The sequence below is a fragment of the Asterias rubens genome, chromosome 5, assembly GCF_902459465.1.
Source record: "Asterias rubens chromosome 5, eAstRub1.3, whole genome shotgun sequence".
NCBI classification, from domain to species: domain Eukaryota; kingdom Metazoa; phylum Echinodermata; class Asteroidea; order Forcipulatida; family Asteriidae; genus Asterias; species Asterias rubens.
This window is the reverse complement of record NC_047066.1, coordinates 18,064,170-18,089,592: the sequence shown is the minus strand read 5'-3', so window position 1 is coordinate 18,089,592 and position 25,423 is coordinate 18,064,170. Positions and strand designations below refer to the sequence as shown.

Genomic DNA, 25,423 nt, shown 5'->3' with positions numbered 1-25,423 from the left:
TCATGAACATGGTGTTACTGCAAACCTTACTAGATTGTATCCCCACCATGCAAAGTTTCAAATCCTACTCATGTACATGGTGTTACTGAAAACCTTACTAGATTGTATCTCCACCATGCAAAGTTTCAAATCCTACTCATGAACATGGTGTTACTGCAAACCTTACTAGATTGTATCTCCACCATGCAAAGTTTCAAATCCTACTCATGTACATGGTGTTACTGCAAACCTTACTAGATTGTATCTCCACCATGCAAAGTTTCAAATCCTACTCATGTACATGGTGTTACTGAAAACCTTACTAGATTGTATCTCCACCATGCAAAGTTTCAAATCCTACTCATGAACATGGTGTTACTGCAAACCTTACTAGATTGTATCCACCATGCAAAGTTTCAAATCCTACTCATGTACATGGTGTTACTGCAAACCTTACTAGATTGTATCTCCACCATGCAAAGTTTCAAATCCTACTCATGTACATGGTGTTACAGCAAACCTTACTAGACTGTATCTCCACCATGCAAAGTTTCAAATCCTACTCGTGTACATGTTGTTACTGCAAACCTTACTAGATTGTATCTCCACCATGCAAAGTTTCAAATGCTACTCATGTACATGGTGTTACTGCAAACCTTACTAGATTGTATCTCCACCATGCAAAGTTCCAAATCCTACTCATGTACATGGTGTTACTGCAAACCTTACAAGATTGTATCTCCAGCATGCAAAGTTTCAAATCCTACTCATGTACATGGTGTTACTGCAAACCTTACTAGATTGTATCTCCACCATGAAAAGTTTCAAATGCTACTCATGTACATGGTGTTACTGCAAACCTTACTAGATTGTATCTCCACCATGCAAAGTTTCAAATCCTACTCATGTACATGGTGTTACTGCAAACCTTACTAGATTGTATCTCCACCATGCAAAGTTTCAAATCCTACTCATGTACATGGTGTTACAGCAAACCTTACTAGATTGTATCTCCACCATGCAAAGTTTCAAATGCTACTCATGTACATGGCATTACTGCAAACCTTACTAGATTGTATCTCCACCATGCAAAGTTTCAAATCCTACTCATGTACATGGTGTTACTGCAAACCTTACTAGATTGTATCTCCACCATGCAAAGTTTCAAATTCTACTAACTTCAAATATCATTTCATGTTGAAACACCTCTCAAGCTCTTCGGCATCACTACTATCATTCAATCAATCTTTTTGGATGATCATTCAATGTGGGACATGTACCCTGGCTCAAATTGAACTCTTGAGGGCGTTGTATTTTCGTAGAAGCATCCGGACTGATCCAAGTTGCTGGGTTACCTGTTCTAGCCGCTGCTCCAGTAATTCCTGAGAAGAAAAAAATTAAATGAATACAATTTGTTATAACAAAATACAGACTGAGATAATTTGTTAACTTATACACTTTCGGAACAGAAAAAAAAAAAGTTCACAGATTTACAAATAACTTACAGGGTTTAAAGAAGGTAATGGTAAAAGACTTCTCTTGAAATATTATTTCATGAAATGCTTTACTTTTTGAGAAAACATTAAAACAATTATCAATTCTCGACATCGATTACGGATTTATAGTAAACACATGTCATGACACGGCGAAACGTGCAAAAACAAGAGTGAGTTTTCCCGTTATTTTCTCCCGACTCCGATGACCGATTGAGCCTAAATTTTCACAGGTTTGTCATTTTATATATAAGTTGTGATACACGAAGTGTGGGCCTTTGGACAATACTGTTTACCGAAAGTGTCCAATGGCTTTAAGTTGAAAATTTTAAGGTCAGAGCACAGCGGTAGCAAAAGTTACTGCATTGTCTTTAGCGTGGATAGTTGGTGCAGTATGGTGCAACGGATTACCTTTGCATGATATGGATGTGATAGTATAAGCAGTATAATATGTTTAAGGGTCAAATTGGATTTCCCTTCCATTCAAATCAATGATTTCACATTAATCCCCACCCACCCCTTCCCCATACTGAATGGATTCTCTCCATCATACCTCCTCTTTCCCAGACGTGTTTTTGGTTGAATTTGGTTAGACTAGTCCCCTGTCTTTTTCCACAAGGATAAAGACATGTATTGGTTTTACATGGGTGCTCTCCATCAAATCTCCTTTCCAGAGACACCCTTCCCTTCAAATCTGCACAGTTGTACCTTTTCCCCACCCATTCCCTCCCCATATGCCATGGATTCTATCCACCTCCTCTTTCCTGAAGGTGGTTTTGTTTTCAATTTGTCCTCTTCAATAATCAACTTAGTGCACATATCCCCACCTATCCCCTCCCTATACCCCATGGTTTCTATATCATACCTGCCCTCTCCCGAAGATGTTTTTGTTTGGAATGTGTCTTCTTCAGGGCCCCATTTGACAGCTCAGCACTTACGTTCACCAATCGCTGCTTACTGTGCAAGCGCCAAATGTTTGGGGTAGTTGTGTAAGCGAAGAATGCCCAGTAACGCAACGTCAAGTAGACAAGCGCCCTGCTTCCATAAGCACCAGAGCCCAATTTCATGGCTCTGCTTACCGCCGAACTCTGCGCTTATGTGTCATAGAATTGCATGCTACAAGGGTTCCGTAAGCGCAGAATTCTGTGGTAAGCAGAGCCATGAAATTGGGCCCTGCTTCCATAAGCACCTATTTTTTGCTTACAGTAAGCAGAACCATGAAATTTCGGCCAGATCAAAACAATGCACATTAGCCCCACCCATCCCCTCCCTATACCCCATGGGTTGTCCGTCCTACCTCTTCTTTCCTTGAGCTACGTGATAGCCTTCCTGATATGGGCACATGACTAAGAGCAGTCTCCAGCTGTGAAGCAAACACAACATTTATCATAACTTCCTATCACTAGGAACATTAATCAGCCTAATTAGTTGGACTTGATAGTTTAATCTAGAAGAAAGTGCAGCAGAAGCGTGGGCATGACAACCTTTGGCCATAGGATTTGAGGCTGTGCATGGTGAGGTATCAATGTATGTTTGGTTTGCGGTAACACCATGTGTGTATCTACTTGCCAGGTAGAGTTTGTTCTTAGAGAACTGTCTTGCTTTATTCTACTGCCGCGGAGTAGATAATCGGAGGTTCAGGGGACTTCTCAGTTCTGAAAAGAGCTGTCCTGCTTTTTAACTATTACCAGGGCGGATGGTATAGAAAAAAGACTGGACTACTACTTTAGCTTATAGGATCGTAATTAACTGTACCTTTGGCCAGTTGCCTTGTTCAAGTGCTACAAACACATAGATATAATTAACAAGTTAAAGGCAAACTATTCAATTGTTTTTGTAGGTATGTACACAATAAAAATAGCACGTTACAAAAAAATATGTTTAAATTTCATTTTAAAAGGTGGTAGCGTTTTGAGATTTTGCCAAAAATCTGGAAGGGTTATGTACACATTCACACACTCAATTCTAAATCAGAAAATGTATTAGCTGTTGCAATTATTAGCTGTGGTATAAATGCAGAGGCCTGACGCTATGACCCTAGAAGAGTCTTTCTCAACGACAAAAACTCTGCTAGGGTTGAAACGTTATTAAAGGCAGTGGACACTATTGGTAATTGCTCAAATAATTATTAGCATAAAACCTTACTTGGTAACGAGTAATGGGGAGAGGTTGGTAGTATAAAACATTGTAAGAAATGGCTCCCTCTGAAGTGGAGTACTTTTCGAGAAAGAAGTAATTTTCCACGAATTTGATTTCGACACCTCAGTTTTAGAGTTTGAGGTCTCGAAATCAAGCATCTGAAAGCACACAACTTTGTGTGACAGAAGTGTTTTTTCTTTCATAGTTATCTCGCAACTCCGACGACCAATCGAGCTCAAATTTTCACAGGTTTGTTATGTTATGCACATGTTGATATAATATACCAAGTGAGAAGACTTGTCTTTGACAATTACCAATAGTGTCCAGTGCCTTCAACTATTTATGCATAAAAACTAAATAAACACATTTTTCAAATGCATTAGTCACATCTGGAAAGGAAGAAAGATGAGCATTTTAAACAAGAAGGTTGCACAGTTTATAGTAGCCCACAGGTCAAGTTGAGAAGTGGTGTTTACTAGTCCGTAGAATTTTTTACAAGACAATGTACACCAGGCTAGTGTTAAGGGTGAGCCCTGGGGCCGGTTTAACAAAGAAGTAATATTAATCAATAACTAACAAAGAAACTAGTTTCTTAACTAACCCTAACCCTAACCCTTGTTAGGCATTTAGTAAATGGCCAGCTTACCTGTCGCTTCTCCATAATAAGGTCATCTAGTTTCTTAACTAACCCTAACCCTAACACTAACACTAACCCTAACCCTAACCCTAACCGGGCATTTAGTGACTGGCTAGCTTACCTGTCGCTTCTCCATGATAAGGTCATCTAGTTTCTTAACTAACCCTAACCCTAACCCTAACCCTAACCCTAACCCTAACCCTAACCCTAACTAGGCATTTAGTGACTAGCTAGCTTACCTGTCGCTTCTCCATGATAAGGTCATCTAGTTTCTTTTGGTGATCGTTGATTCGTTCAATGATGTCAAATTTACTCTCAGTCTGGTTCTGTATCAACAATACACAATCAACAATTATTCTAACAAATCTGACAAAAGAGCACCGAATTCAAGCTCTGATGTTTCTGAGCGGCAGAGTGTGGGTTAGAATCCCCAGCCGTGACACTTGTGTCTTTAAGCAAGACACTTAACCATTGCTTCGTCCATCGGATGGGACGTAAGGCCATTGGTCCAATGTGTTGTTTAACGCGTATAAAAGAACTCAGTGCACTTATTAATAAGAGAAAGGGTTCGCCCCGGTGTTCCTGGCTGTGGCTGCTGAATGTGCCATAGCACCTTGTAACCCTTATGTAATGTTTTACTCCCAATTTTTAACTATGTAACTGTTCATGTAATTCTGCTGCTGGCAGCGAATTGAATAGATTTTTAATAAACCATTGAATGAATGAATGAATGAATGAATGATTAAGGTGCTACATAATTGGGTCTCATAAATCATAACTTCAATGACCTATCTTTCTGTATAATGTATATACTAAGCGCCTTGAGTACCTTGTTTAGTAGATATGTGCGCTGTATAAGACTTCAATATAATTATTATTATTATCTGACGCAAATTTACAATGTTATTTTTAAAGGGTGTGCATATTGTTGTAAGGATAGAACAAGATTGGAGATTTCAGTCATGAATTCCAGTACCACTGTCCCCTTTTGAGTACGGGTAAAGTAAAGTGTAGGACAGTACATGCATGCCAGTGCATGAAACAGCTTCTCCAGGAAAATGTACACGCGAGCTGGTAAACTGCCCCACCCCCCAAGAAAAAGACCAAAAAAATAAGAGACAACCCACTCCTCTGAAGTTTTTCAGGGTGTTCACTCGTCCACTTTTTGCCAGTTTGATAATAATTGGAAGAAAAAGAAGTCATCGGACACGAAAAATGATAATTATACTAAAATTTCTATTGATCTGGGATTGAAAATTACAGCAAAATATTGCAGAAATGAACATACCTTTGGGGTGCGAGTTCTTTGAGAACCTGCTGTGACATTTGTTTGCACTTCCCAATCAGCTCTGGTCTGAACTTCCCCAGCTCGAACCTTTGAAAGAATAGATCCAACTGCATTGTCTCCACCTGCAAGGGAAGGTTTACGTTTGGTAATCATTCTTAAAATTTATGGCAAAAATACCTTTGGTTATGTAAAAAGATATCAGTTTGTATGCCTTAAAGACACTGGACACTATTGGTAATTGGCAAAGACCAGTCTTCTCACTTGGTGTATCTCAACATATGCACAAAATAAGAAACCTGTGAAAATTTGAAATCATCCAATTGGTCACCGAAGTTGAGAGATAATAATGGAAGAAAAAACACCCTTGTCACACGAAGTTGTGTGCTTTCAGATGCTTGATTTCGGGACCTCAAAATCTAACTCTGAGGTCTCGAAATCAAATTCGTGGAAAAAAAATTTTTTTCTCGAAAGCTATGTTACTTCAGAGGGAGTTGTTTCTCACAATGTTTTATACTATCAGCACTCTCCATTGCTTGTTACCAAATAAGTTTTTATGCTAAAAATTATTTTGAGTAATTACCAATAGTGTCCACTGCCTTTAAAATTGTCAACTGAGATTGTGTATTCCTATATATGGATATATTCGCTTCCGAATTTTCGGCGATATCTCAAAAACATCACCAGCTTTAAAAGTGAAATTTTCACAAAGTGTACTTTGCAAGATAAAAATGACATTGCCTTCACAAAGATGACATAGCAGGCCTTCAATACCCATAAGACTATATATATAGTTGACGCTACTCGGGCCGAACTCGACTCGAGACGCTGTGACCTTGGGTTTGTCCAATGTTAGAAATTCGTGTCTGCCATCCAGGCCGCTCCTGGGCAGCTTGAACAGCTTGATCGTGTTGTAGGCGGATGGCGTTGAGGTCGTCTATAAGCTGTGATATGTAGGTGCAGCGGAGGCTTCCACCCTGTCGAAAGGGTTCAGATGGCTAGTTTTGTGGATTTACGAAAGTAGCGAGAGGCACCTCAGGTCTCCGAAGAGCATGGCCGATCAAACGAAGACGACTTCTCAGCAGGGTTGTTGTGGCAGGTGTTATGCATGTGCGAGAGTACAAGTCTTTGTTGGACAGCCGTACTGGAAAGTGCACACCGAGGCTGTAACGCATGAGAGCACGGTGAGACGCGTCGAGATTCTTGGCCATGGTGTCGGTGATCGCTAGAGCTTCACAGCTATACAAAAGCACTGTCTCGACTGTGGACTTGAAGAGCTGCATTTTGGCTTTATCGCTGGCTACTCCATCCCACACAGGTGTGAGTTTAAGAGTGGCGACCCATGCCAACTGCCGTCGTCGCTGAATGGCACTTCGGCCATATTTAAAATAGAGTCATGCCTTACAACGAGAAAATTATTTTTTTATATCAAAGTAAACGACAAGGGAAACTGACTGGGTAAATTTTTAAATGATTTTTTTTTGGGGGGGGGGGTTGAACAAAGAATTGACTATAGTGGGATTCGAACCAACGTCCTCCGGAAACGTGCCGGTGCTCTACCAACTGAGCTATCTAGACCTTAATTGGCGTTGTCCCTATATTGTCAATATCTTTGTTCGGGCGTGCCAGCCAGATCACCATACAACCGTAACCCCCCAAAACATTTTTTTTGCTAGGGGGTACAGACCTTTTTTCCCAATGAATGTTATTAACTTCCCTTTAAAGGGAAGGTACACGTTTGGTAATTACTCAAAACAAATATTAACTTAAAAACTGACTTGGTAATGAGCATTGGAGAGCTGTTGATGGTATAAAATATTGTGGGAAACGACTCCCTCTGAAGTAGCATATATTTTGAGAGAAAGAGGTAATTTCTCACTAAAATAATCTGAAAGCACACAAATTCGTCAACAAGGGTAATTTTTTCTCTCATCATTTTCAAAGAACTGAGACAAGAAGCGATTGAAAGACACCAGGTGATGGCGGCAACTCCAGGAGTGCGCCACCATTACAACCTGAGGACGAGGCGGCCACGGACGCAAGTCTATGCCGAATGATGATGATGATCATTTTCTCACAACTTCGACGACTAATTTAGCTCAAATGTTCACAGGTTTGTTATTTTATGCTTATGTTGGGACACACCAAGTGAGAAGACCGGTCTTGACAAACGTATACCGGTACCTTCCCTTTAATGTTCTCTCATGTGCTGACCCAACCTTGATAATACACCAACAATTTCTGACATTGATGAATCGTATGGAAATTTACCTCTCATCTGTTTCTACGATTTGCTTCCTGCATTCACATACATCACAGGACAAGGCTGATTATTCAGATCCTACAAAACTTCTTTTTAGCGAGTCAATAACCGCGCTCAAATGGTACTTGGTTGAATTACCGCCCGAATAGATGTATTAATTACAGTGAAAATTAGTTACTTCCTTCCCAAGTTAGTAAATGATCCCATTCTAAACTACAACATTCAAAAGCCTATATTTTGTTTATGTGTGACACAATTTGATATCCTAGGACCAGATGTTAAAAGCACCTCAGCAAGTAATATTTTAAGGGAAGCTTTCTACCATCATTATTTTCAACCTAAGTAAGTTTAATTTAAATATGTGGACAGTATGTTTTGTGTTAAAAAAAGTACCCAAATCCTTTAAAGGGAAGGTACACCTTTGGTAATTATCAAAGACCAGTGTTCACACCTGGTGTATCCCATCATAAGCATAAAATAACAAGCCTGTGAAAATTTGGGATCAATTGGTCATAGAAGTTGCGAGAAAATGATGAAAGAAAAAACACCCTTGTTGGACGAATTTGTGTGCTTTCAGATAGGAATAAAAGACTTCTAGCTAGAAGTCATTTATTATTTTAGTGAAAAATTAATGACCTTTTCTCAAAAACTACCTTACTTCAGAGAGAGTCGTTTCCCACAATGTTTAATACTATCAACAGCTCTCCAATGCTCGTTACCAAGTCAGTTTTTAAATTAATATTTGTTTTGAGTAATTACCAAACATGTACCTTCCCTTTAATGTTGGTGTCTCCTTGTGCAGACTTTAACATTCTGAACATTGGACAGATCACATTACATGTCAAAACATACAGGAACCAGAAATTTCCAATTACTCTGTTGTAATGCTTACCATCTGGCGGAGGTATAACCCCTCGAGTCTCGCCTTTCAATCGTTGTTTCTCTTCTTGATTTCTCTCCGTAAAAAGCTGCCTGCGCGGTGACTCCCTCTGCTTCCTTGGCGAGGGCGCCGTATCGGTCGATTGCCGTGACCTGCTCCGTGGACTGTTAACCTTTGACCTCTTAGGGCTGTCTTTGCTACCTTTCACAGGGAAAATGTCATGATCTTGTGGTTTGATCGCTTTAGCTAGGCTCTGTCGAGCTTGTTGATTGGGTGAGCTCTGCCGAGCTTGTTGATTGGGTGAGGTACGAGCTTGCTGATTGGTTGAACTACGAGCCAATGCTGGGCTGGCCTTAGAAGACCCTGGTGACCTCTTCTTCCCAACTTTGGATGTTGCCCAAATGTGGATACTTGCATCTGATGTTAGCGGACCATCATCCTGGTCCCCTTTCAGGGCCACGATTGCATCACTAGAGGATTGTCTTGAAATATGATGCGAGAGCCTAGACAGCTTCTCGTTCTCCAAAGTTCCGTTCAGACTCCGCTCGGTAGAGCCACTTCCTGCGTTCATGCTCTCCTCTACTTTCCACATATCAAACTGACGGGCTGCTTTCATCATCGGTGAAAGAGGGCGCTCTTCGTCAAGGTCCAAGGGCACATCAAGGTTGTTGCTGTGATCCAAGCCAAGTCTATCATCTTCCAGTTGAGATGAACTATTTGAAAAAAGAAAAAGCAGAGATGTATCAAACAAAAAATATTGTTCACTCTAACTCCTTTATTGTCTTAAAGAGATGGTATTCCTTTGGTAATCACTCTTAAAGGCAGTGGACACTATTGGTAATTACTCAAAATAATTATCAGCATAAAACCTGACTTGGTAACGAGGGAGAGGTTGATAGTATAAAACATTGAGAGAAACGGCTCCCTCTGAAGAGACGTAGTTTTCGAGAAAGAAGTATTTTTCCACAAATTTGATTTCGAGACCTCAAGTGTAGAATTTGAGGTCTCGAAATCAAGCATCTAAAAGCACACAACTTCATGTGACAAGGGTGTTTTTTCTGTCATTATTATCTCGCAACTTCGACGATCGATTGAGCTCAAATTTTCACAGGTTTGTTATTTTATGCATATGTTTAGATACACCAAGTGAGAAGACTGGTCTTTGACAATTACCAATAGTGTTCACTACCTTTAAAATGAATGTCAATAAAAACTTACTTAGAAGTACAGCATGCTTCAAAACAGTCAAAGCATTTTAAGAATAATTTTACTTTTAAGTAATGTGGTTCTTGGAAAAATGTATCAGTTTTTTTTTCCCCCCAAAATTGAATCTGAGAAACGCAACTGTTAGATACATTTCTGAGATTGTGTATTCAAATTACGGATTATTCTTCCTGCATGGACAAAATCTACCACCTTTTGAAATTAAGTTTTTTACATTGAATATATCTACATTATTTAGGATTTAAACAGTCGAACTGTTCCAAAGACCAATGGTATACTTTTCCTTTGAATGATTTGGTTACTGCACAAGGAAGTATGGCACACATCCAGTAATGATCATTAGCATTGCTATGGTTGTGTGCCCTTTCATTTAGGGATAAAGTCCTTATTCTTTCAAATATTTCCGGCCGGCAATCTCGATAACAAATATACCTTTCAGAATCCGTGGCAATTTGAAGACTTTCGCTACCACTCTCAGACGAAACCAGTTCCTTTCCAGTAAACATATTAAAGCTTGACTTCAGGAACTTCCTATCTTCCACAGAACGGCCAACAGAGGGCGCATCACCTGATGCGATAGGGACGCTATGACGGTCTCCGCGCTCCGGTGACGCTTTGTTCAGATCTTTCTTTTGATTACTGTTGTAGGGCGACCGCATGGCAGTGTCCAATTTCAAGGCATTATCAGACCGTAGGCTGGTACCACTGCAAATGACAAACAATTTATATAATGAGTGATTGGGCAGCAGACTAAGATATTGCATCTGAGGAGACAAAACCAGTGTTCAATTAAAGAGGGGCTTTATAAATCAATTTCATTTTTATTATGTACTCATTTTCCTTTTAAAGGCAGTGGACACTATTGGTAATTTACTCAAAATAATTGTTAGCCTAAAAACTTACTTGGTAACAAGCAATGGAGAGCTGTTGATAGTATAAAACATTGTGAGAAACGGCTCCCTCCAAAGTAACGTAGTTTTCAATTAAGAAGTACTTTCCACTAAAATATTTGAATTTGATTTCGAGACCTCAGAATTAGATTTTGAGGTCCCGAAATCAAGCAAGCACACAACTGTGTGTGACAAGGGTGTTTTTCTACATTATTATCTCGCAACCTAGACGACCAATTGAGTTCAAATTTTCACACGTTTGTTATTTTGTGCATGTTGAGATACAGTAAGTAAGAAGAATGGTCTTTGACAATTACCAAAGGTGTCCAGTGTCTTTAAAAACGATTTGGGGTTGAACAAAGACAAACTAACTACAGCAGGATTTTTAACAAGTGGCAAATGAGCTATCTAATCTTGCTCTATGTTTGCAGAAGAGGGGGTATGAGGATGAGTGTTCCTACCTTAACGACTCTGGTACACTCCGTCTCTTTAGTACTGAACTTTCCAAATCTATTCGCCTCACTTCAAACTCCAGATGTGAAACCACCCTGCAAATATAACAGGACTTTCTTTACATCTATGTTTATATCTTTCATAACACTCAAAGTGTTGCACAACTTAAAGGCTCTGGACACTATTGGTATTTACTCAAAAAAATTACTAGCACAAAACTTACTTGGTAACAAGCAGTGGAGAGCTGTTAATAGTATAAAACTTTGTGAGAAACGGCTAAAGTAACGTATTTTCTTAAGAAAGAGGTAATTTTCACTTCTGTAGAGATTGTTACTTGGTGTCACCGCAAACCTTACACCCGTTTCAGACAGGCGCTCCAGAGCTGCGCAGAACCAAATTCTGAATTAAGTACATGAAAAGTTTGACGTCTGAAACAGTTAGAGCGACTGGACGCACTAGAGGCCGAAAGATCGATTGTTGCGGTCGGTCGGAACGACCCTGGAGCGTCTTGGTTTCAGACGTTGATCTTGTCATGAGCCGAACCTAATGTAAATGTTATGTTAAGTTCGCCTGTCTGTAACCAAAATTTCATTGGGTCGACCCAGAGTAGCTCCTAATCTATTTGGTTCGGCGCGACTCTGAAGCGCCTGTCTAACCCGAGTGTTACTTACTTACTCTGTGCCTCGGTCCATTAACAGCGGTCAAACACTAATCCAGTCATTAAAGGAACACGTCGCCTTAGATCGAACGAGTTGGTCTATAAAAAGTGTTTGTAACCTTTTTTTATAAAATGCATATGGTTGGAAAGATGTTTTAAAAGTAGAATACAATGATTCACACAAATTTGCCTCGAAATTGCGTGGTTTTCCTAACACGAACTAACACGATCGGCCATTTAATGGAGTCAAAAATTTGACTCCCATAAGTGGCTGACCGTGTTGGTCAACGTGGTAAAAGGAAAACCGTGCAATTTAGAGGCATGTTTGTGTGGATCATTGTATTCTACTTTTACAACATCTTTCTACCATATGCATTTTATAACAAACGGTTACAAACGCTTTTCAAAGACCAACTCAACCGATCCATGACAACGTGTTCCTTTAACACACACACTGTTACTGCCAGTTTACTGGCCCTACACTAAAATCACTGGCCTGTGGCCTGCAGTCCATATTATGCATCGACTCTCCTGCTGATGACTAGAGCAAGATAGTCAAAGCTTTGAGACCAATTCAAGAACTGACTCTGCGGTAGTGCAGTAATACGATCTATAAGATATGAGCTATAAGTAGTAGTCCCAGCCAATTTTCTATACCTTCCGCCCGGGTAGTAGTTAAACAGCAGGACAGTTCTTTTCAGAATTGAAAAGTCTCCCGAACATCCGATAATTCTACTCCGCGGTAGTAGAATAAAAAAAGACAGTTCTCTAAGAACAAAATCTACCTGGCAAAGAGACACACACATGGTGTTACCGCAAACCAAAGACCTCACCATGCAATGCCTAAAATCCTATATGCATCTAATACCTTGTCAAGTCAGCAATTTTTGCTTTGGAGTCATACAGCTGAGTTTCCGTCGCTTGCAGCAGGTCTCGAGTTATCTCATGCTTCTCAGCTAGAGCTTTATACTCGGCCAAAACCTGCAGAGGGAAGGGCAAGAAAAGTGGTAATTACACTACACTACATGCAAGTTTGAAAATGGGGTGTCGTGGGGCCGCCATGGGGTGTCCATGGAGTGTCCATGGGGTGTCGTGGGGTGTCCATGGGGTGTCCATGGGGTGTCGTGGGGTGTCCATGGGGTGTCGTGGGGTGTCCATGGGGTGTCCATGGGGTGTCCATGGGGTGTCCATGGGGTGTCCATGGGGTGTCGTGGGGTGTCCATGGGGTGTCGTGGGGTGTCCATGGGGTGTCCATGGGGTGTCCATGGGGTGTCGTGGGGTGTCCATGGGGTGTCCATGGGGTTTCGTGGAGTGTCGTGGAGTGTCAATGGGCTGTCGTGGGGTGTCCATGGGGTGTCCACAGGGTGTCCATGGGGTGTCGTGGAGTGTCAATGGGCTGTCGTGGGGTGTCCATGGGGTGTCGTGGGGTGTCATGGGGTGTCCATGGGGTGTCCATGGGGTGTCCATGGGGTGTCGTGGCCGAGCGGATAAGAGCACCGAATTCAAGCTCTGGTGCTTCTGTTCAGCAGAGTGTCGGTTTGAATCCCGGTCATGACACTTGTGTCCCTGAGCAAGACACTTAACTAAGGGAATCAAAGTGTGGTGAAGATGTTTTCAACTAGTGGCTTAATCCCAATGAGGCCTGGTTCTTAAGAATTTCACCGAGACGAAGTCGAGGTAAATTATCAAGAACCAGGCCACGGCGGGTTTAAACCACTAGTTGAAAACCGATTCAACACACTTTGATTCCCATTCATAAATACCTTTTCGGTCAAAAAACATCAACACTTATGGTCAAAAAGTAAAATAAATGCAAAAATTATATTCAATGATTTCTTTCAACACTTAACACCCCTCAAGCTATAAAATGGTAAGGCCCAGTCAAGGCCCTCGGGTAAACAACTCCTTATAAGGGAATGCTGTCTCGACCGTTGCTCTCGACCACTAGGAATGAAGAAACTGTCTTATAAGCACAGGTGCAAACTCGCGTGTCACGCCCATGTTTCAACACTTTTTACTGGTCATCAACAAAGGTTTATACACACCCACGTGACGCGCTCTCCACCAATAGGAATAGCGAAACTGTCTGAGGTATTTATGAATATATTATAATAGCTCCTCTCCAACCAGGGTTAAACGGGTACCTGTGAGGGCAGAGATGGTTCTTGTGATTGGTTTAGTCGAGTAGTGCATAATTGTCGCACAGGCTGTATACTCCCCAGGGAGCTGAGATGGTTAAAGGAATGATTTAAGGCCCAGTGACCAGGGGTAATAATGTCAGAAGCGCTTTGAGAAGGCCTAGGGTGTGAAAAGTGCTGTATAAAAACTGGTTATTATTGTCAAAAAAACAGCTGTTCATGTGCACAGCCATGTTCCACACAGCATTATGCACTTAAGCTCTCATGGGATACTACGGATTTGGGGTTGAACAAAGGCAAATTTACTAAAGCGAGATTTGAACCAACAACCTCTGGATTAACGTGCCTGTGCTCTACCAGCTGAGATATCTTGGCGGTCTCTATTTTGTCAATTTCTTTGTTTGAGGTATATACAAGAAGAATAACAAGTTATAAACCACAAGGGAAACTATCTGGGTAAATTTATGTATTTAAACAAAAATTATTTGTTTAAAAAAAAATCTTAATAGAAAAAGAAAATTGTTTTGACACAACAAATTAATTGAAAAGGTTGATATCATAACTTGCAATAGACAATGCAACTTTTGTGAACACATCTCAAATACAAAATTTCTATGTGTGAGTTACTTTAAAAAACACATTGGATGCATTTCGTTAGTGCATAGTCGAAGATTATATGATCCCTTGGTAAAATCTACCTTCTCCATTTTACCTTGCATTACCCCCGGAAATGAAATTTCAAATTTCGAAGTCCAGATTTCACCTTGTGGTTATATACTACTTCATTAAATGCATTGGATCTGATGAAGCAGTTGTTGTTGCTATGAAAGCTCATGTTTTCTTTTTACTTTTGGTTAAAGTCTTTCGGTGCGACCACCACTTTCTTTCCAAGACACTCACCCGTTTTAAAATCTTTTGATCTCTCTGCTCATCCATTGCTTGTGCATCTTGAAGCTGTTCAAATGTTAAACAAATTAGCGATACTAATTAATAAACCACATTGGAAACAAACTGGGTAAAATTCAATAAATTTGGAGGTAATAGAGAAAAACATACAGGATTTGTACCTGCTACCTTTAACGTGCCAGAGATCTGCTAGCTGAGCTATCTAGCCCCAATTTATTCTTTTTTTTGATAAACAAGTTTGCTCCACACAAGGCTTGAAAGCCACTCTTGGTAAGGGGGTACAAAAAAAAAATATCTTAGATGAAAATAACTCAGGGAGATGAAGGGAGGAATTGCTATTTCTCTATTTTTAAAGACAGTGGACACTACTGGTAATTGTCAAAGACTAGCCTTCAAAGTTCAAATTCTAAATCTGAGGTCTCGAAATCAAATTCGTGTAAAATTACTTCTTTCTCGAAAACCATGGCACCTCAGAGGGAGCCGTTTCTCACAATGTTTTATACCATCAACCTCTCCCCATTACTCGTCACCAAGAAAGGTTTTATGTCAATAATTATTTTTAGTAGTTACAATTGTGTCCACTGCCTTTAAAGGCAGTGGACACTCTTGGTAATTACTCAAAATAGGTATTAGCATAAAACCTTACTTGGTAACGAGTAACGGGAAGAGGTTGATAGTATAAAACATTGTGAGAAACCGCTCCCTCTAAAGTGACGTAGTTTTCGAGAGAGGTCATTTTCCACAAATTTGATTTTGAGACCTCATAATTAAATTTTGAGGTCTCTAAATCAAGCGTCTGAAAGCACACAACTTCGTGTGACAAGAGTGTTTTTTCTTTCATAGTTATCTTGCAACTTCAACGACCAATGTGCTCAAATTTTCACAGGTTTTTTATTTTATGCATATGTTGAGATCCACCAAGTGAGAAGACTGGTCTTTGACAATTACCAAATCCGGTGTCTTTAAAACAGTCTAGATTGAAGAATAAAGCAGGATTTTGCTTCAACATCAAATTGAGCCTGGCGCCAGGCTAAGCCCAGGTTTTAAAAAAAACTCTAGGTTTCTGCAACAGAATGTATCTGCTGCCCTCACCTGGTAAGCTTGGTCCAGAGATACCTGAAGTTCCCGTTTCTTCTTCTCCAGTGTCTGGATATCGGACTCCTTGTGTCTGCATAACTGCTTAAGGTCATTCACTTTATGAAGTAGACTGGTCACCGAGTTATTAGTACTGTCATGAGGCTCAGCCTGAGATAGGATCAATAAGTAACACATTAGTTAAGTTGAGGCAATTGATCCGTTCCACCAACATCATACGAAGCCTGAACATCTGGTGTCACACTAAAGCCGTGTTCGCATTGGACTTAAAATGGTTAACTTACCACCCCAAATTGTTAATTTACCGATATTAAGTCTAAGTATCCACTGCGTACGCAGCGCGCTGAGCCCAAGCCTGAGCCGGAGCTAAAGCCGAGGTTTGAGAAAGGCCCCTTGTAAATTACCAGACACAAATTAATCCAAGTGCGAACAGCTGTTAACTTACCAGGCTGGTAAGGTTACCAGGCCGGTAGGTTACCGGGCCGGTAAGTTACCAGACCCAACAGAACGGATGTCCAGATCCATACGAATTCATTTCACACAGAAATTCGCAGTCAATATACACATACATATGATTACTGCTTTGGCGGCCAAGCAGGCCAAAAAGTATATTTACAAATAGAATCTAGAAGCAGTCTAAATTGTGGAATGGAGGGAAGCATGCACCAGGCAAGGTATTCCAAGGAGATGCAGTGCATGGAATAAAGCCGTGGAATGGCTCTCTGTCTGCATCTTAGTAAAACAATAGTGTATGGGTGAGAAGCAGAAAGCCAAATACAAGAGTGAAGAGCAACAGTTATATATAAGAACTAGAGGGTGCACTGGCCCATATACGCGGCACTTGCGGCCATTTTGTAAGTTGACAAAATAGCATCCAGAGCATGTATTTATCAATATACACGACATGTATTTCTCAACCAACGCGTGTACAAAGTTCATCTTACAAAATGGGGCGCGCGTCTCCTTAAAGTCCCGTCGCGTTGCGTTTGTGCACGCAGCATCACAAGTGCGCCCTCTAGTAACTCTATGTGAAGAGATTTCTTACCAGTCTGGTTTCCATAACTTGCACAGTAGTTTCAAGGTCTTCAATGCGGCTACGTTGAAGAAGTAACAAATAAAAAAGGAAGATTGTTTTTTTAATATGGTATTTTCAGCAAACAAATAATAAACAAATCAAGGTTTTATAAATGCAATTTATGTAAATTGACAAAGTTTTAATTTTATTTTTATAAAAAGTTTATTAAAATTTATTAATACCTTAAAGAGCTTATGCATTCTGATTGGTCCAAGACTGGTCACATAACAATACAAATAATACATTCTGTATTTTTCTGCAGGGTATTTTGGAGCTAACTTTGTGAACTGAGACCAAAACATAGTATCTATAATGGTTTACAAGGTGTTTCAGCGCAATATGCTGGCAATCAAACCGGGAATACTGGAAAGAACCACTTCTCTTTTTGATAAGGGCACTGGCTTCTCCGTGTCTGATCCGAAGGACGCAACAATAATGGTACAGTGTCTTGCTTAAGGGCACAAGTGTCAAGGCCAAGACTCCAGCCCAAACTCTGGGGTGCGTTCCACTCGCGCAAACGTTGCCAACAGTTGCGCACGTTCGCCAACAATTTCAAGTGGAACGAGTTGTTCGCCGTCACTGTTGGCGAACGTTGGCAACTTTAGGCGAACTTACTTCTGAGGTGTTGGCGAGTGGTTTTTAAAATGGCGGACAAGCATACGGTATTATTTCTTTGTCACAAACATAATTACATTGTATTTTCGGTGGATGATAATGCAGATTTGGAATAACAAAGTTAATTAGTTGATGTAATGTCAAAAAGAGGACTATTATAGCAAAAACAAAGTTAAACAAAAACTACGTATGGTGCCGCCATCTTCATTTCAGGGCGCCGCCATATTGACATCGCGTATACGCGCCAATCGTTCAAAAGATAAAAAACGTTTGCGCGAACAGTTGCGAGTCGTTTGCGCGAGTGGAACGTACCCCTGGTGAACAGAAACATCAGAGCTCAATTTAACTTCTCTTAATCACTCGGCCACAACAGGCCGTGGGTGTGTATGATACAGACCGTCTCTGTGAGCTCTGTGAACTAACAAATAAATGGCCCAGAAACCAGCACATTTTTCTGTAAAAATTCTGTACACACTATGCACAGTATCATTTCAACTGTTTCTTTGACAAACCTGTTAGCAGATTTCAATGATGTCTCCAGCTTGACACAGTTATTCTGAAGTCTCTGATTGGTTCGTTCGAGGGTTTTATTTGGGGAGTGATCACTCAGGGCTGTTGCCTCTATTAGCTTGGCTTGAAGGTCTTGCATCTCACTGTCGTAGTAAGCTTTCAAGTCCGCTATGTGTCTGGCATGCTTCTCACGTAGATTCAACCTGACAATGGGAAAAAGAAGGCTTTACTTTCAAACTACACGAGTGTTTCCCGAGGCCCTAGGCACCAGTGTTCCCTTGACCCTAGGCACCAGTGTTCCCGAGGCACTAGGCACCAGTGTTCCCCGAGGCCCTAGGCACCAGTGTTCCCGAGGCACTAGGCACCAGTGTTCCCTTGACCCTAGGCACCAGTGTTCCCTTGACCCTAGGCACCAGTGTTCCTGAGGCCCTAGGCTTGAGTGTTCCCGAGGCCCTAGGCACCAGTGTTCCCGAGACCCTAGGCACCAGTGTTCCCGAGGCCCTTGGCACCAGTGTTCCCTTGACCCTAGGCACCAGTGTTCCTGAGGCCCTAGGCTTGAGTGTTCCCGAGGCCCTAGGCACCAGTGTTCCCGAGGCACTAGGCACCAGTGTTCCCGAGGCCCTTGGCACCAGTGTTCCCGAGGCCCTAGGCACTAGTGTTCCCGAGACCCTAGGCACCAGTGTTCCCGAGGCCCTTGGCACCAGTGTTCCCTTGACCCTAGGCACCAGTGTTCCCGAGACCCTAGGCACCAGTGTTCCCGAGGCCCTTGGCACCAGTGTTCCCTTGACCCTAGGCACCAGTGTTCCTGAGGCCCTAGGCTTGAGTGTTCCCGAGGCCCTAGGCACCAGTGTTCCCGAGGCACTAGGCACCAGTGTTCCCGAGGCCCTTGGCACCAGTGTTCCCGAGGCCCTAGGCACCAGTGTTCCCGAGACCCTAGGCACCAGTGTTCCTGAGGCCCTAGGCTTGAGTGTTCCCGAGGCACTAGGCACCAGTGTTCCCGAGGCCCTGCGACTCTCCTGAAAACATATCTCATCATTATTAACAGTGAGTAGGGATTCATGTCATAGCCAAAAACTTGATCTACAAAAGGCATCAAAACTCTTCGCTGTTAAAGAAAACAAGGAATTGTTTTCATGCATGACCTTTGACCTACCTTGATGAAAGATTTGCATCTTCCTCTCCGAAGTCCACTGTTTGCCCTGGAGATGAACTTTGACCCGACAGATGAGGTGACCTTTGATCTAACCTTTGCCCCACCCACTGATGGCCATGAAGTTCAGGTGACCTTTGGTTAAGATCTTGATGGGGCGACCTTTCAGTTTGAGGTGACCTTTGACCCTTGTTGGCATCCATTGGAGGGCTTCTCTGTGTGAATTAAAAGCATAATGTTCAAGTAAAGAATTATTCATCCCACTCTATTTGTCATGAACAATTATCCGTTCCAGGGTGTGCAATGTACTGCAACACCTAAAGACATGCAGCCGACCATAGCAGGTTATTTTATAATGGCATGTCAATGCCGTGCAGATAAGTGCACTGGACTCGAGCTCTGGTGTTTCTGATCAGCAGAGTGTTGGTTCAAATCCCAGTCATGACACTGGTGTTCTTAAGCAAGACACTTCACCATCATTGCTGAGCTTTCCGATGGGACGTAAAGCCATAGGTCCTGTGTTGTGTAATGCACATAATATAACCCAGTGATTGAGAAGAGAAGGGGATGGCCTGGTGTGTCTGGTTTGATTGGCTGCATATTGCGCCACAGCACCTTTTAACGATTCCATGTGCTAAAGAGGTCTTATAATACTTCAAGAACATAGCTCCACATACCGAATGTTGGAGCTTCCTGAGCCATTTAATAATAATAATAATTGTGCCTTGTTATATAGCGTACACGTCCATCACCGCGTGACGCTCCTGGGGCTGTAACATACAGTATTTCCTGCAAGATGTGGGACTACGTTTGAATTATGACACCTAAGTCTGATAGCACCATGTAATGTTTTACAAGGTGCTGTGGCGCAATACCCCTTCTCTTTTCGATACATGCGTTACATAACACATGGGACCAACGGCTTAACATATCATCCGAAGGACAAAGCAACGGTTAAGTGTCTTGCTTAAGGACACAAGTGTCACGGCTGGGGATTCGAACCCACACTCTGCTGATCAGAAACACAAGAGTTTGAATTCGGTGCTCTTAACCGCTCGGCCACGACACTTAACATATTATTAATTTACCTGTTCACTTGAGACCTCGTCTGTGGACATATCTGGGAGTGCCTTGTACGTATCTTGCTCCGCTTGTTTCCAGTAGGTAAAATCAGAATATGTTGTACTGGTGTCATCTGAGGTTGGAGTGTCTCTATCCGTGTCTCCTGCAAAATGTTTTTCAAAATGCATGAACTTCATAATCAGTAAGCTTTCAGACTAAAATTAAAGACACTGGACACTATTGGTAATTGTCAAAGACCAGTCTTCTCATTTGGTGTGTCTCAACATATGCATAAAATAACAAACTTGTGAAAATTTGAGCTCAATTGGTCGTCAAAGTTACGAGATAATAATGAAAGAAAAAACACCCTTGTCACACAAAGGTGTGTGCTTTTAGATGGTTGATTTCGATACCTAAAAATCTAAATCTGAGGTCTCAAAATCAAATTCGTGGAAAACTACTTCTTTCTCGAAAACTGTCACTTCAGAGTGAGCCATTTCTCACAATGTTTTATACTATTAACCTCTCCCCATTACTCACCAAGTAAGGTTTTATGCTAACAATTATTTTGAGTAATTGCCAATAGTGTCCACTGCCTTTAAACAATAAAGTCCTTTCCGTTTCAAATACGGAAACAAATCTACTCAAAATGGAAGCATTTCAGCAAAACTCACCCTTCTGATCTGCACTATCTGACTCCTCGTTCCCTTGTGTCGCCCCACGCATATCTCGTTGTGTCTGATTGATTCTCTCCTGTTGGCGTGATAGGAGATGCCTGATCACCGTTTGCTGTTCTTGCTGCTGTTGCTGCAGTGATAACCACTGGTGTTGCATGCTCCGTACCTAAATAAAAATAATAATAAATAATAATAACGGTATTTATAGCGCGCCTTTTGACAAAGGATACAAAGCGCCAGGTATTATTAATGCAAGGAGTGGGACGAAGTTTGAGATATAAGACCTACATGTAATCCTTATCACCATGTAATGGACCGTTTACAAGGTGCTATGGCGCAATATGCTGCCAATCCAGCCAGGAACGACGGGGTGAACCCCTTCTCTTTACAATAAGTGCATGGGTTCTTTTACACAACACATGGGACCAACGCCTTTACGTCCCATCCGAAGGACGAAGCAATGGTTAAGTGTCTTGCTTAAGGACACAAATGTCATGGCTGGGGATTCGAACCCACACTCTGCTGATCAGAAACACCAGAGTTTGAATTCAGTGCTCTTAACCGCTAGGCCCGTCACTTCCTAAGGAATATTCAAAGCACATGTCTAACGCATCCAACTAGGAAAAGAAACTACTGGCAACATGTAGATAAACTTTCCCACAACTTAAAATAAAATGGCTTTAAGATGGATGCTTAATATTGCATGAGTCCCTTTGGTTGAAAACCTGTGACATTACAAACATGCACAGGTAGTATGTAAGACTAGTAAAAGAGTAAACTAAAATCCCTACACTATCAGGGAAAGATTTCGTACAGCAATTTTGCATAGCAAAATATTTAGACTGAACTTGTTTTGTGTACACTGAATGCTAATATTGAGTAGCAACTGATACATTTTGGTTAGCATTGTGCTCTGCTATACAAGATGAGTCGTTCAACGACTTTAATGAATAATATCTCACCTGAGATGCATACTGTTCTTGTAAATTGTGTTGCTGTTGAGCAAACTCTCTCTGCAGAGCGATTAGGTGATTGTCGTACTGTGCAGCTACATCCCGAACTCTGCTGTCCTCCTGCCCTTGAAAACTACTTCCTATCTCTTGTGTCTTTGACTCCTTGTCAGTGATCCTGTCCTTGACCATCTCAGCTTGTTTTTGTTCCATGACGTCTGTCCACGTTGTCATCAGTGTCTCATTTGCATCCTCTAAGGACCCTTCTAAGGTGTGGTCGCTGTCGCCAGATGCTGAATCTGTCTCTTCCTGACTGGAAACGGATATGAATCCTGGTGATGAAGTCCTCTCGTTTTCTTTTCCATTTGGAGTGACCCTCGCCTGCTTCTCATGACCATTCAGGTGGTTGCCATGTCCAGTTGTGGTTGCTTCCAGTCTTGGTGATGTGGAACCACGCCCAAGAGGCTCTTGGTGTTGTTTAGAGATGAGACCTTCTTGTTCTTCAGTCAGGCGAGCAAGTTGTAGTTGAAGCATTTCAACTTGCCTCTCATGGTGCTCTCGTTGTAAGGTCAACTGTTGGACATGTTGTTGTTCCAAGATCGTGAATAGATGATCCCATCTTTCCTGTTGAGTTCCACCTTCTTGTCCAGGAGAAAGGACCTCAACTCGCTCTCTAGAATGCCGTACTTCTTCGGCTTCGGATTGACTCGATACATCAGCATCATTCTCAAATCCATCGCCATCACTGGAAAGTAATCCTGTCATCAAAGAGCCAAAGGGACTTGCACCAAATCCACCAAGGGAAGGTAGGAATCCAAACTGGGAATGTTGGAGTCCTGGGAACCCATTCCCAAGCAACGGACCTTTTGGTTCTTTGGTAAGGTCCAATTCAATGATATCCTCATCTCCTCTGTCTGTTGAGCTATCAGAAGTCATCCCATCTGCCTCTTTCACATTATCCAAAGCCCCTTGTCTGTTCATCTCCCCGTTAACATCTCTACCATCTTGGTGGGATCCTTGAGCATCATTTGCCTCAACCCCTAAAGTCTTCTTTAAGTACTGAGATGAAAGTAAACCTGAATCACCCAAGATATCAAGGTGCTCCTCTGAGCTAAGTCCGTTAGTTAGAAATTCCAGATCACCAGTATCTACATTGGGTTGGGCGTTTGATTGACCCTTTATAGGGTAATACTGCCGGGAGCTTCGGGCAGTGTTGGGTTCACTTTCCCAGGAGCTGGTGTCAGCATCAGTGGAGCTGATGACCTCATCATCATCCATCCCATCACCAGCCGTCTTGGCATTCCTGATATTCTGATGCTCAGAGGCTTCCATCATCTCTCACTGGTCATGGTTTTGATGATAGAACAGTCTGTAAACAATAAAAATGTTGAACTGTTTGACGCAGGCATAGAGTTATATTTTAAAGAACTGGTGATGCTGCATCCACAAATGTGACATGACCACAAGGAGACACGCGTGCCATTTTGTAAGATGAACTTTGTAAGCGCGTTGAATGTGAAATACACGTCGTTTCTCACAATGTTTTATACTATCAACCTCTCCCCATTACTCTTAATCAAGTAAGGTTTTATGATTATAATTATTTTGAGTAGTTACCAATAGTGTCCACTGCCTTTAAAGGGAATGTACACGTTTGGTAATTGTCAAAAACCAGTCTTCTCACTTGGTGTATCCCATCATATTAACCATAAAATAACAAGCCTGTGAAAATTCGAGCTCAAATGTTCATCGAAGTTGCGAGAAAATGATGAAAGAAAAAACACCCTTGTTGGACAAGTTTGTGTGTTTTCAGATAAGAATAAAAGACTTCAAGCTAGAAGTCTTTAGTTGTTTTAGTGAGAAATTAACTCTTTTCTCAAAAACTACGTTACTTCAGGAAAGTCATTTCCCACAATGTTTTATACTATCAACAGCTCTCCAATGCTCGTTACCAAGTCAGTTTTTAAGTTAATATTTGTTTTGAGTAATTACCAAACGTGCACCTTCCCTTTAAAGACAGTGGACACTATTGGTAATTGTCAAAGACTAGCCTTCACAGTTGCATATGCATGAAATAACAAACCTGTGAAAACTTGAGCTCAATCGATCATCGAACTTGCGAGATAATAATGAAAGAAAAAACACCATGTCACACGAAGTTGTGTGCGTTTAGATGGTTGATTTTGAGACCTCAAGTTCTAAATCTGAGGTCTCGAAATCAAATTCATGGAAAATTACTCCTTTCTCGAAAACTATGGCACTTCAGAGGGAGCCGTTTCTCACAATGTTTTATACCATCAACCTCTCCCCATTACTCGTCACCAAGAAAGGTTTTATGCTAAAAATTATTTTGAGCAATTACCAATAGTGTCCACTGCCTTTAAGTGGTTACGTTTCATAACATACAAAAGCAGGGGCACCTAAACTTGAAAATTGCTCCCGAATTGAAAGTTGTCAGTGTTGATTTCACTTTGTGTCCCTGCCAATTGGCCATAAAATTCATAAAGCTAATAATTTGTTATAATATCCTTGATTAATCCGGCAAATGTTTGGGATAACTTTCCGTATGGCGCCACCACTTTTTCACTTATTTTTACAAAAACTAAAAGGGATATATCAATCAGGTAAATTAGATACTATAGATATTATTTTATTTCGAATGAAAAAGTGGTGGCGCCATACGCAAACTTTTCCAATGTTTGGGATAATTTTGCACTTTGCAGTCACTGACTTATAAAATAATTTTTTTTTTTAATAAGGAGCTATTAGCTAAGTAAAACCTACTAAAAACAATGGCATTTGCAATTCAGTTTCATTCATTCACTTCTAGCTACCTCAATGGATGGTTTCACATAGTAAGATCAGAAACACTCACTGACTGACTCTGATATATCTAAATTACCATCTAATCTATCTGTCTCCGACTGACTTGTCTGTTTGATCGATTAAGCTGAGAGAGTGGGTGAGAAATCAACAAACAAAGTGAGTGTGTGTGTGTGCAGCATCCTATGCCATGCCAATGGCTAGCTTGGCTTGGGTTGGTGCATGCCCGGTCACACGATGTTCTGTTTCGTTAAACAAAAAACTACTGTCCTGGCTACCTAACCTGGAACATGTACAATCTCTTGCAAAAACACTCAAACAGCACGAATAATTATTAGACTACATTTACCACCGGCTACCACTGTCCAGTTTGTATCTGTAAAGTGACCGGATCTTCAGTAACTGGATGTAAGGCCAGAAAGTCGAAGTCAAACGTGCAAGGAATGTTGTTACTGCAGTCAAGTACCAAGGAGTATACACAGCCCTGTCAACTGAAGCACGATTGGTCCAAATATCAACAG

General features: G+C 41.3%; 1 protein-coding gene across 3 annotated transcripts; it reads right to left on the bottom strand.

The window, feature by feature from the left end:
* Positions 1-1,087: 1,087 nt before the first annotated feature.
* LOC117290516 lies at positions 1,088-25,398 on the bottom strand. 3 transcript variants are annotated; one of them, XM_033771941.1, is made up of 17 exons: positions 25,186-25,398; positions 22,092-23,448; positions 21,127-21,295; positions 20,479-20,615; positions 19,394-19,605; positions 18,243-18,443; positions 17,086-17,134; positions 16,038-16,190; positions 14,940-14,993; positions 12,770-12,882; positions 11,252-11,338; positions 10,333-10,605; positions 8,689-9,389; positions 5,537-5,658; positions 4,488-4,574; positions 2,770-2,835; positions 1,088-1,361 (listed from the first exon to the last, which is right to left on the bottom strand). In XM_033771941.1, exons 2-17 carry the CDS (start codon positions 23,412-23,414, stop codon positions 1,266-1,268), a joined length of 3,843 nt encoding a protein of 1,280 aa, XP_033627832.1. In that variant the 5' UTR covers positions 23,415-23,448; positions 25,186-25,398; the 3' UTR covers positions 1,088-1,265. The 3 variants fall into 3 exon arrangements, with proteins under 3 accessions (XP_033627832.1, XP_033627831.1, XP_033627833.1); XM_033771940.1 differs by having other exon boundaries at positions 25,252-25,398; XM_033771942.1 differs by having other exon boundaries at positions 22,092-23,420; positions 25,252-25,398.
* Positions 25,399-25,423: the final 25 nt, after the last annotated feature.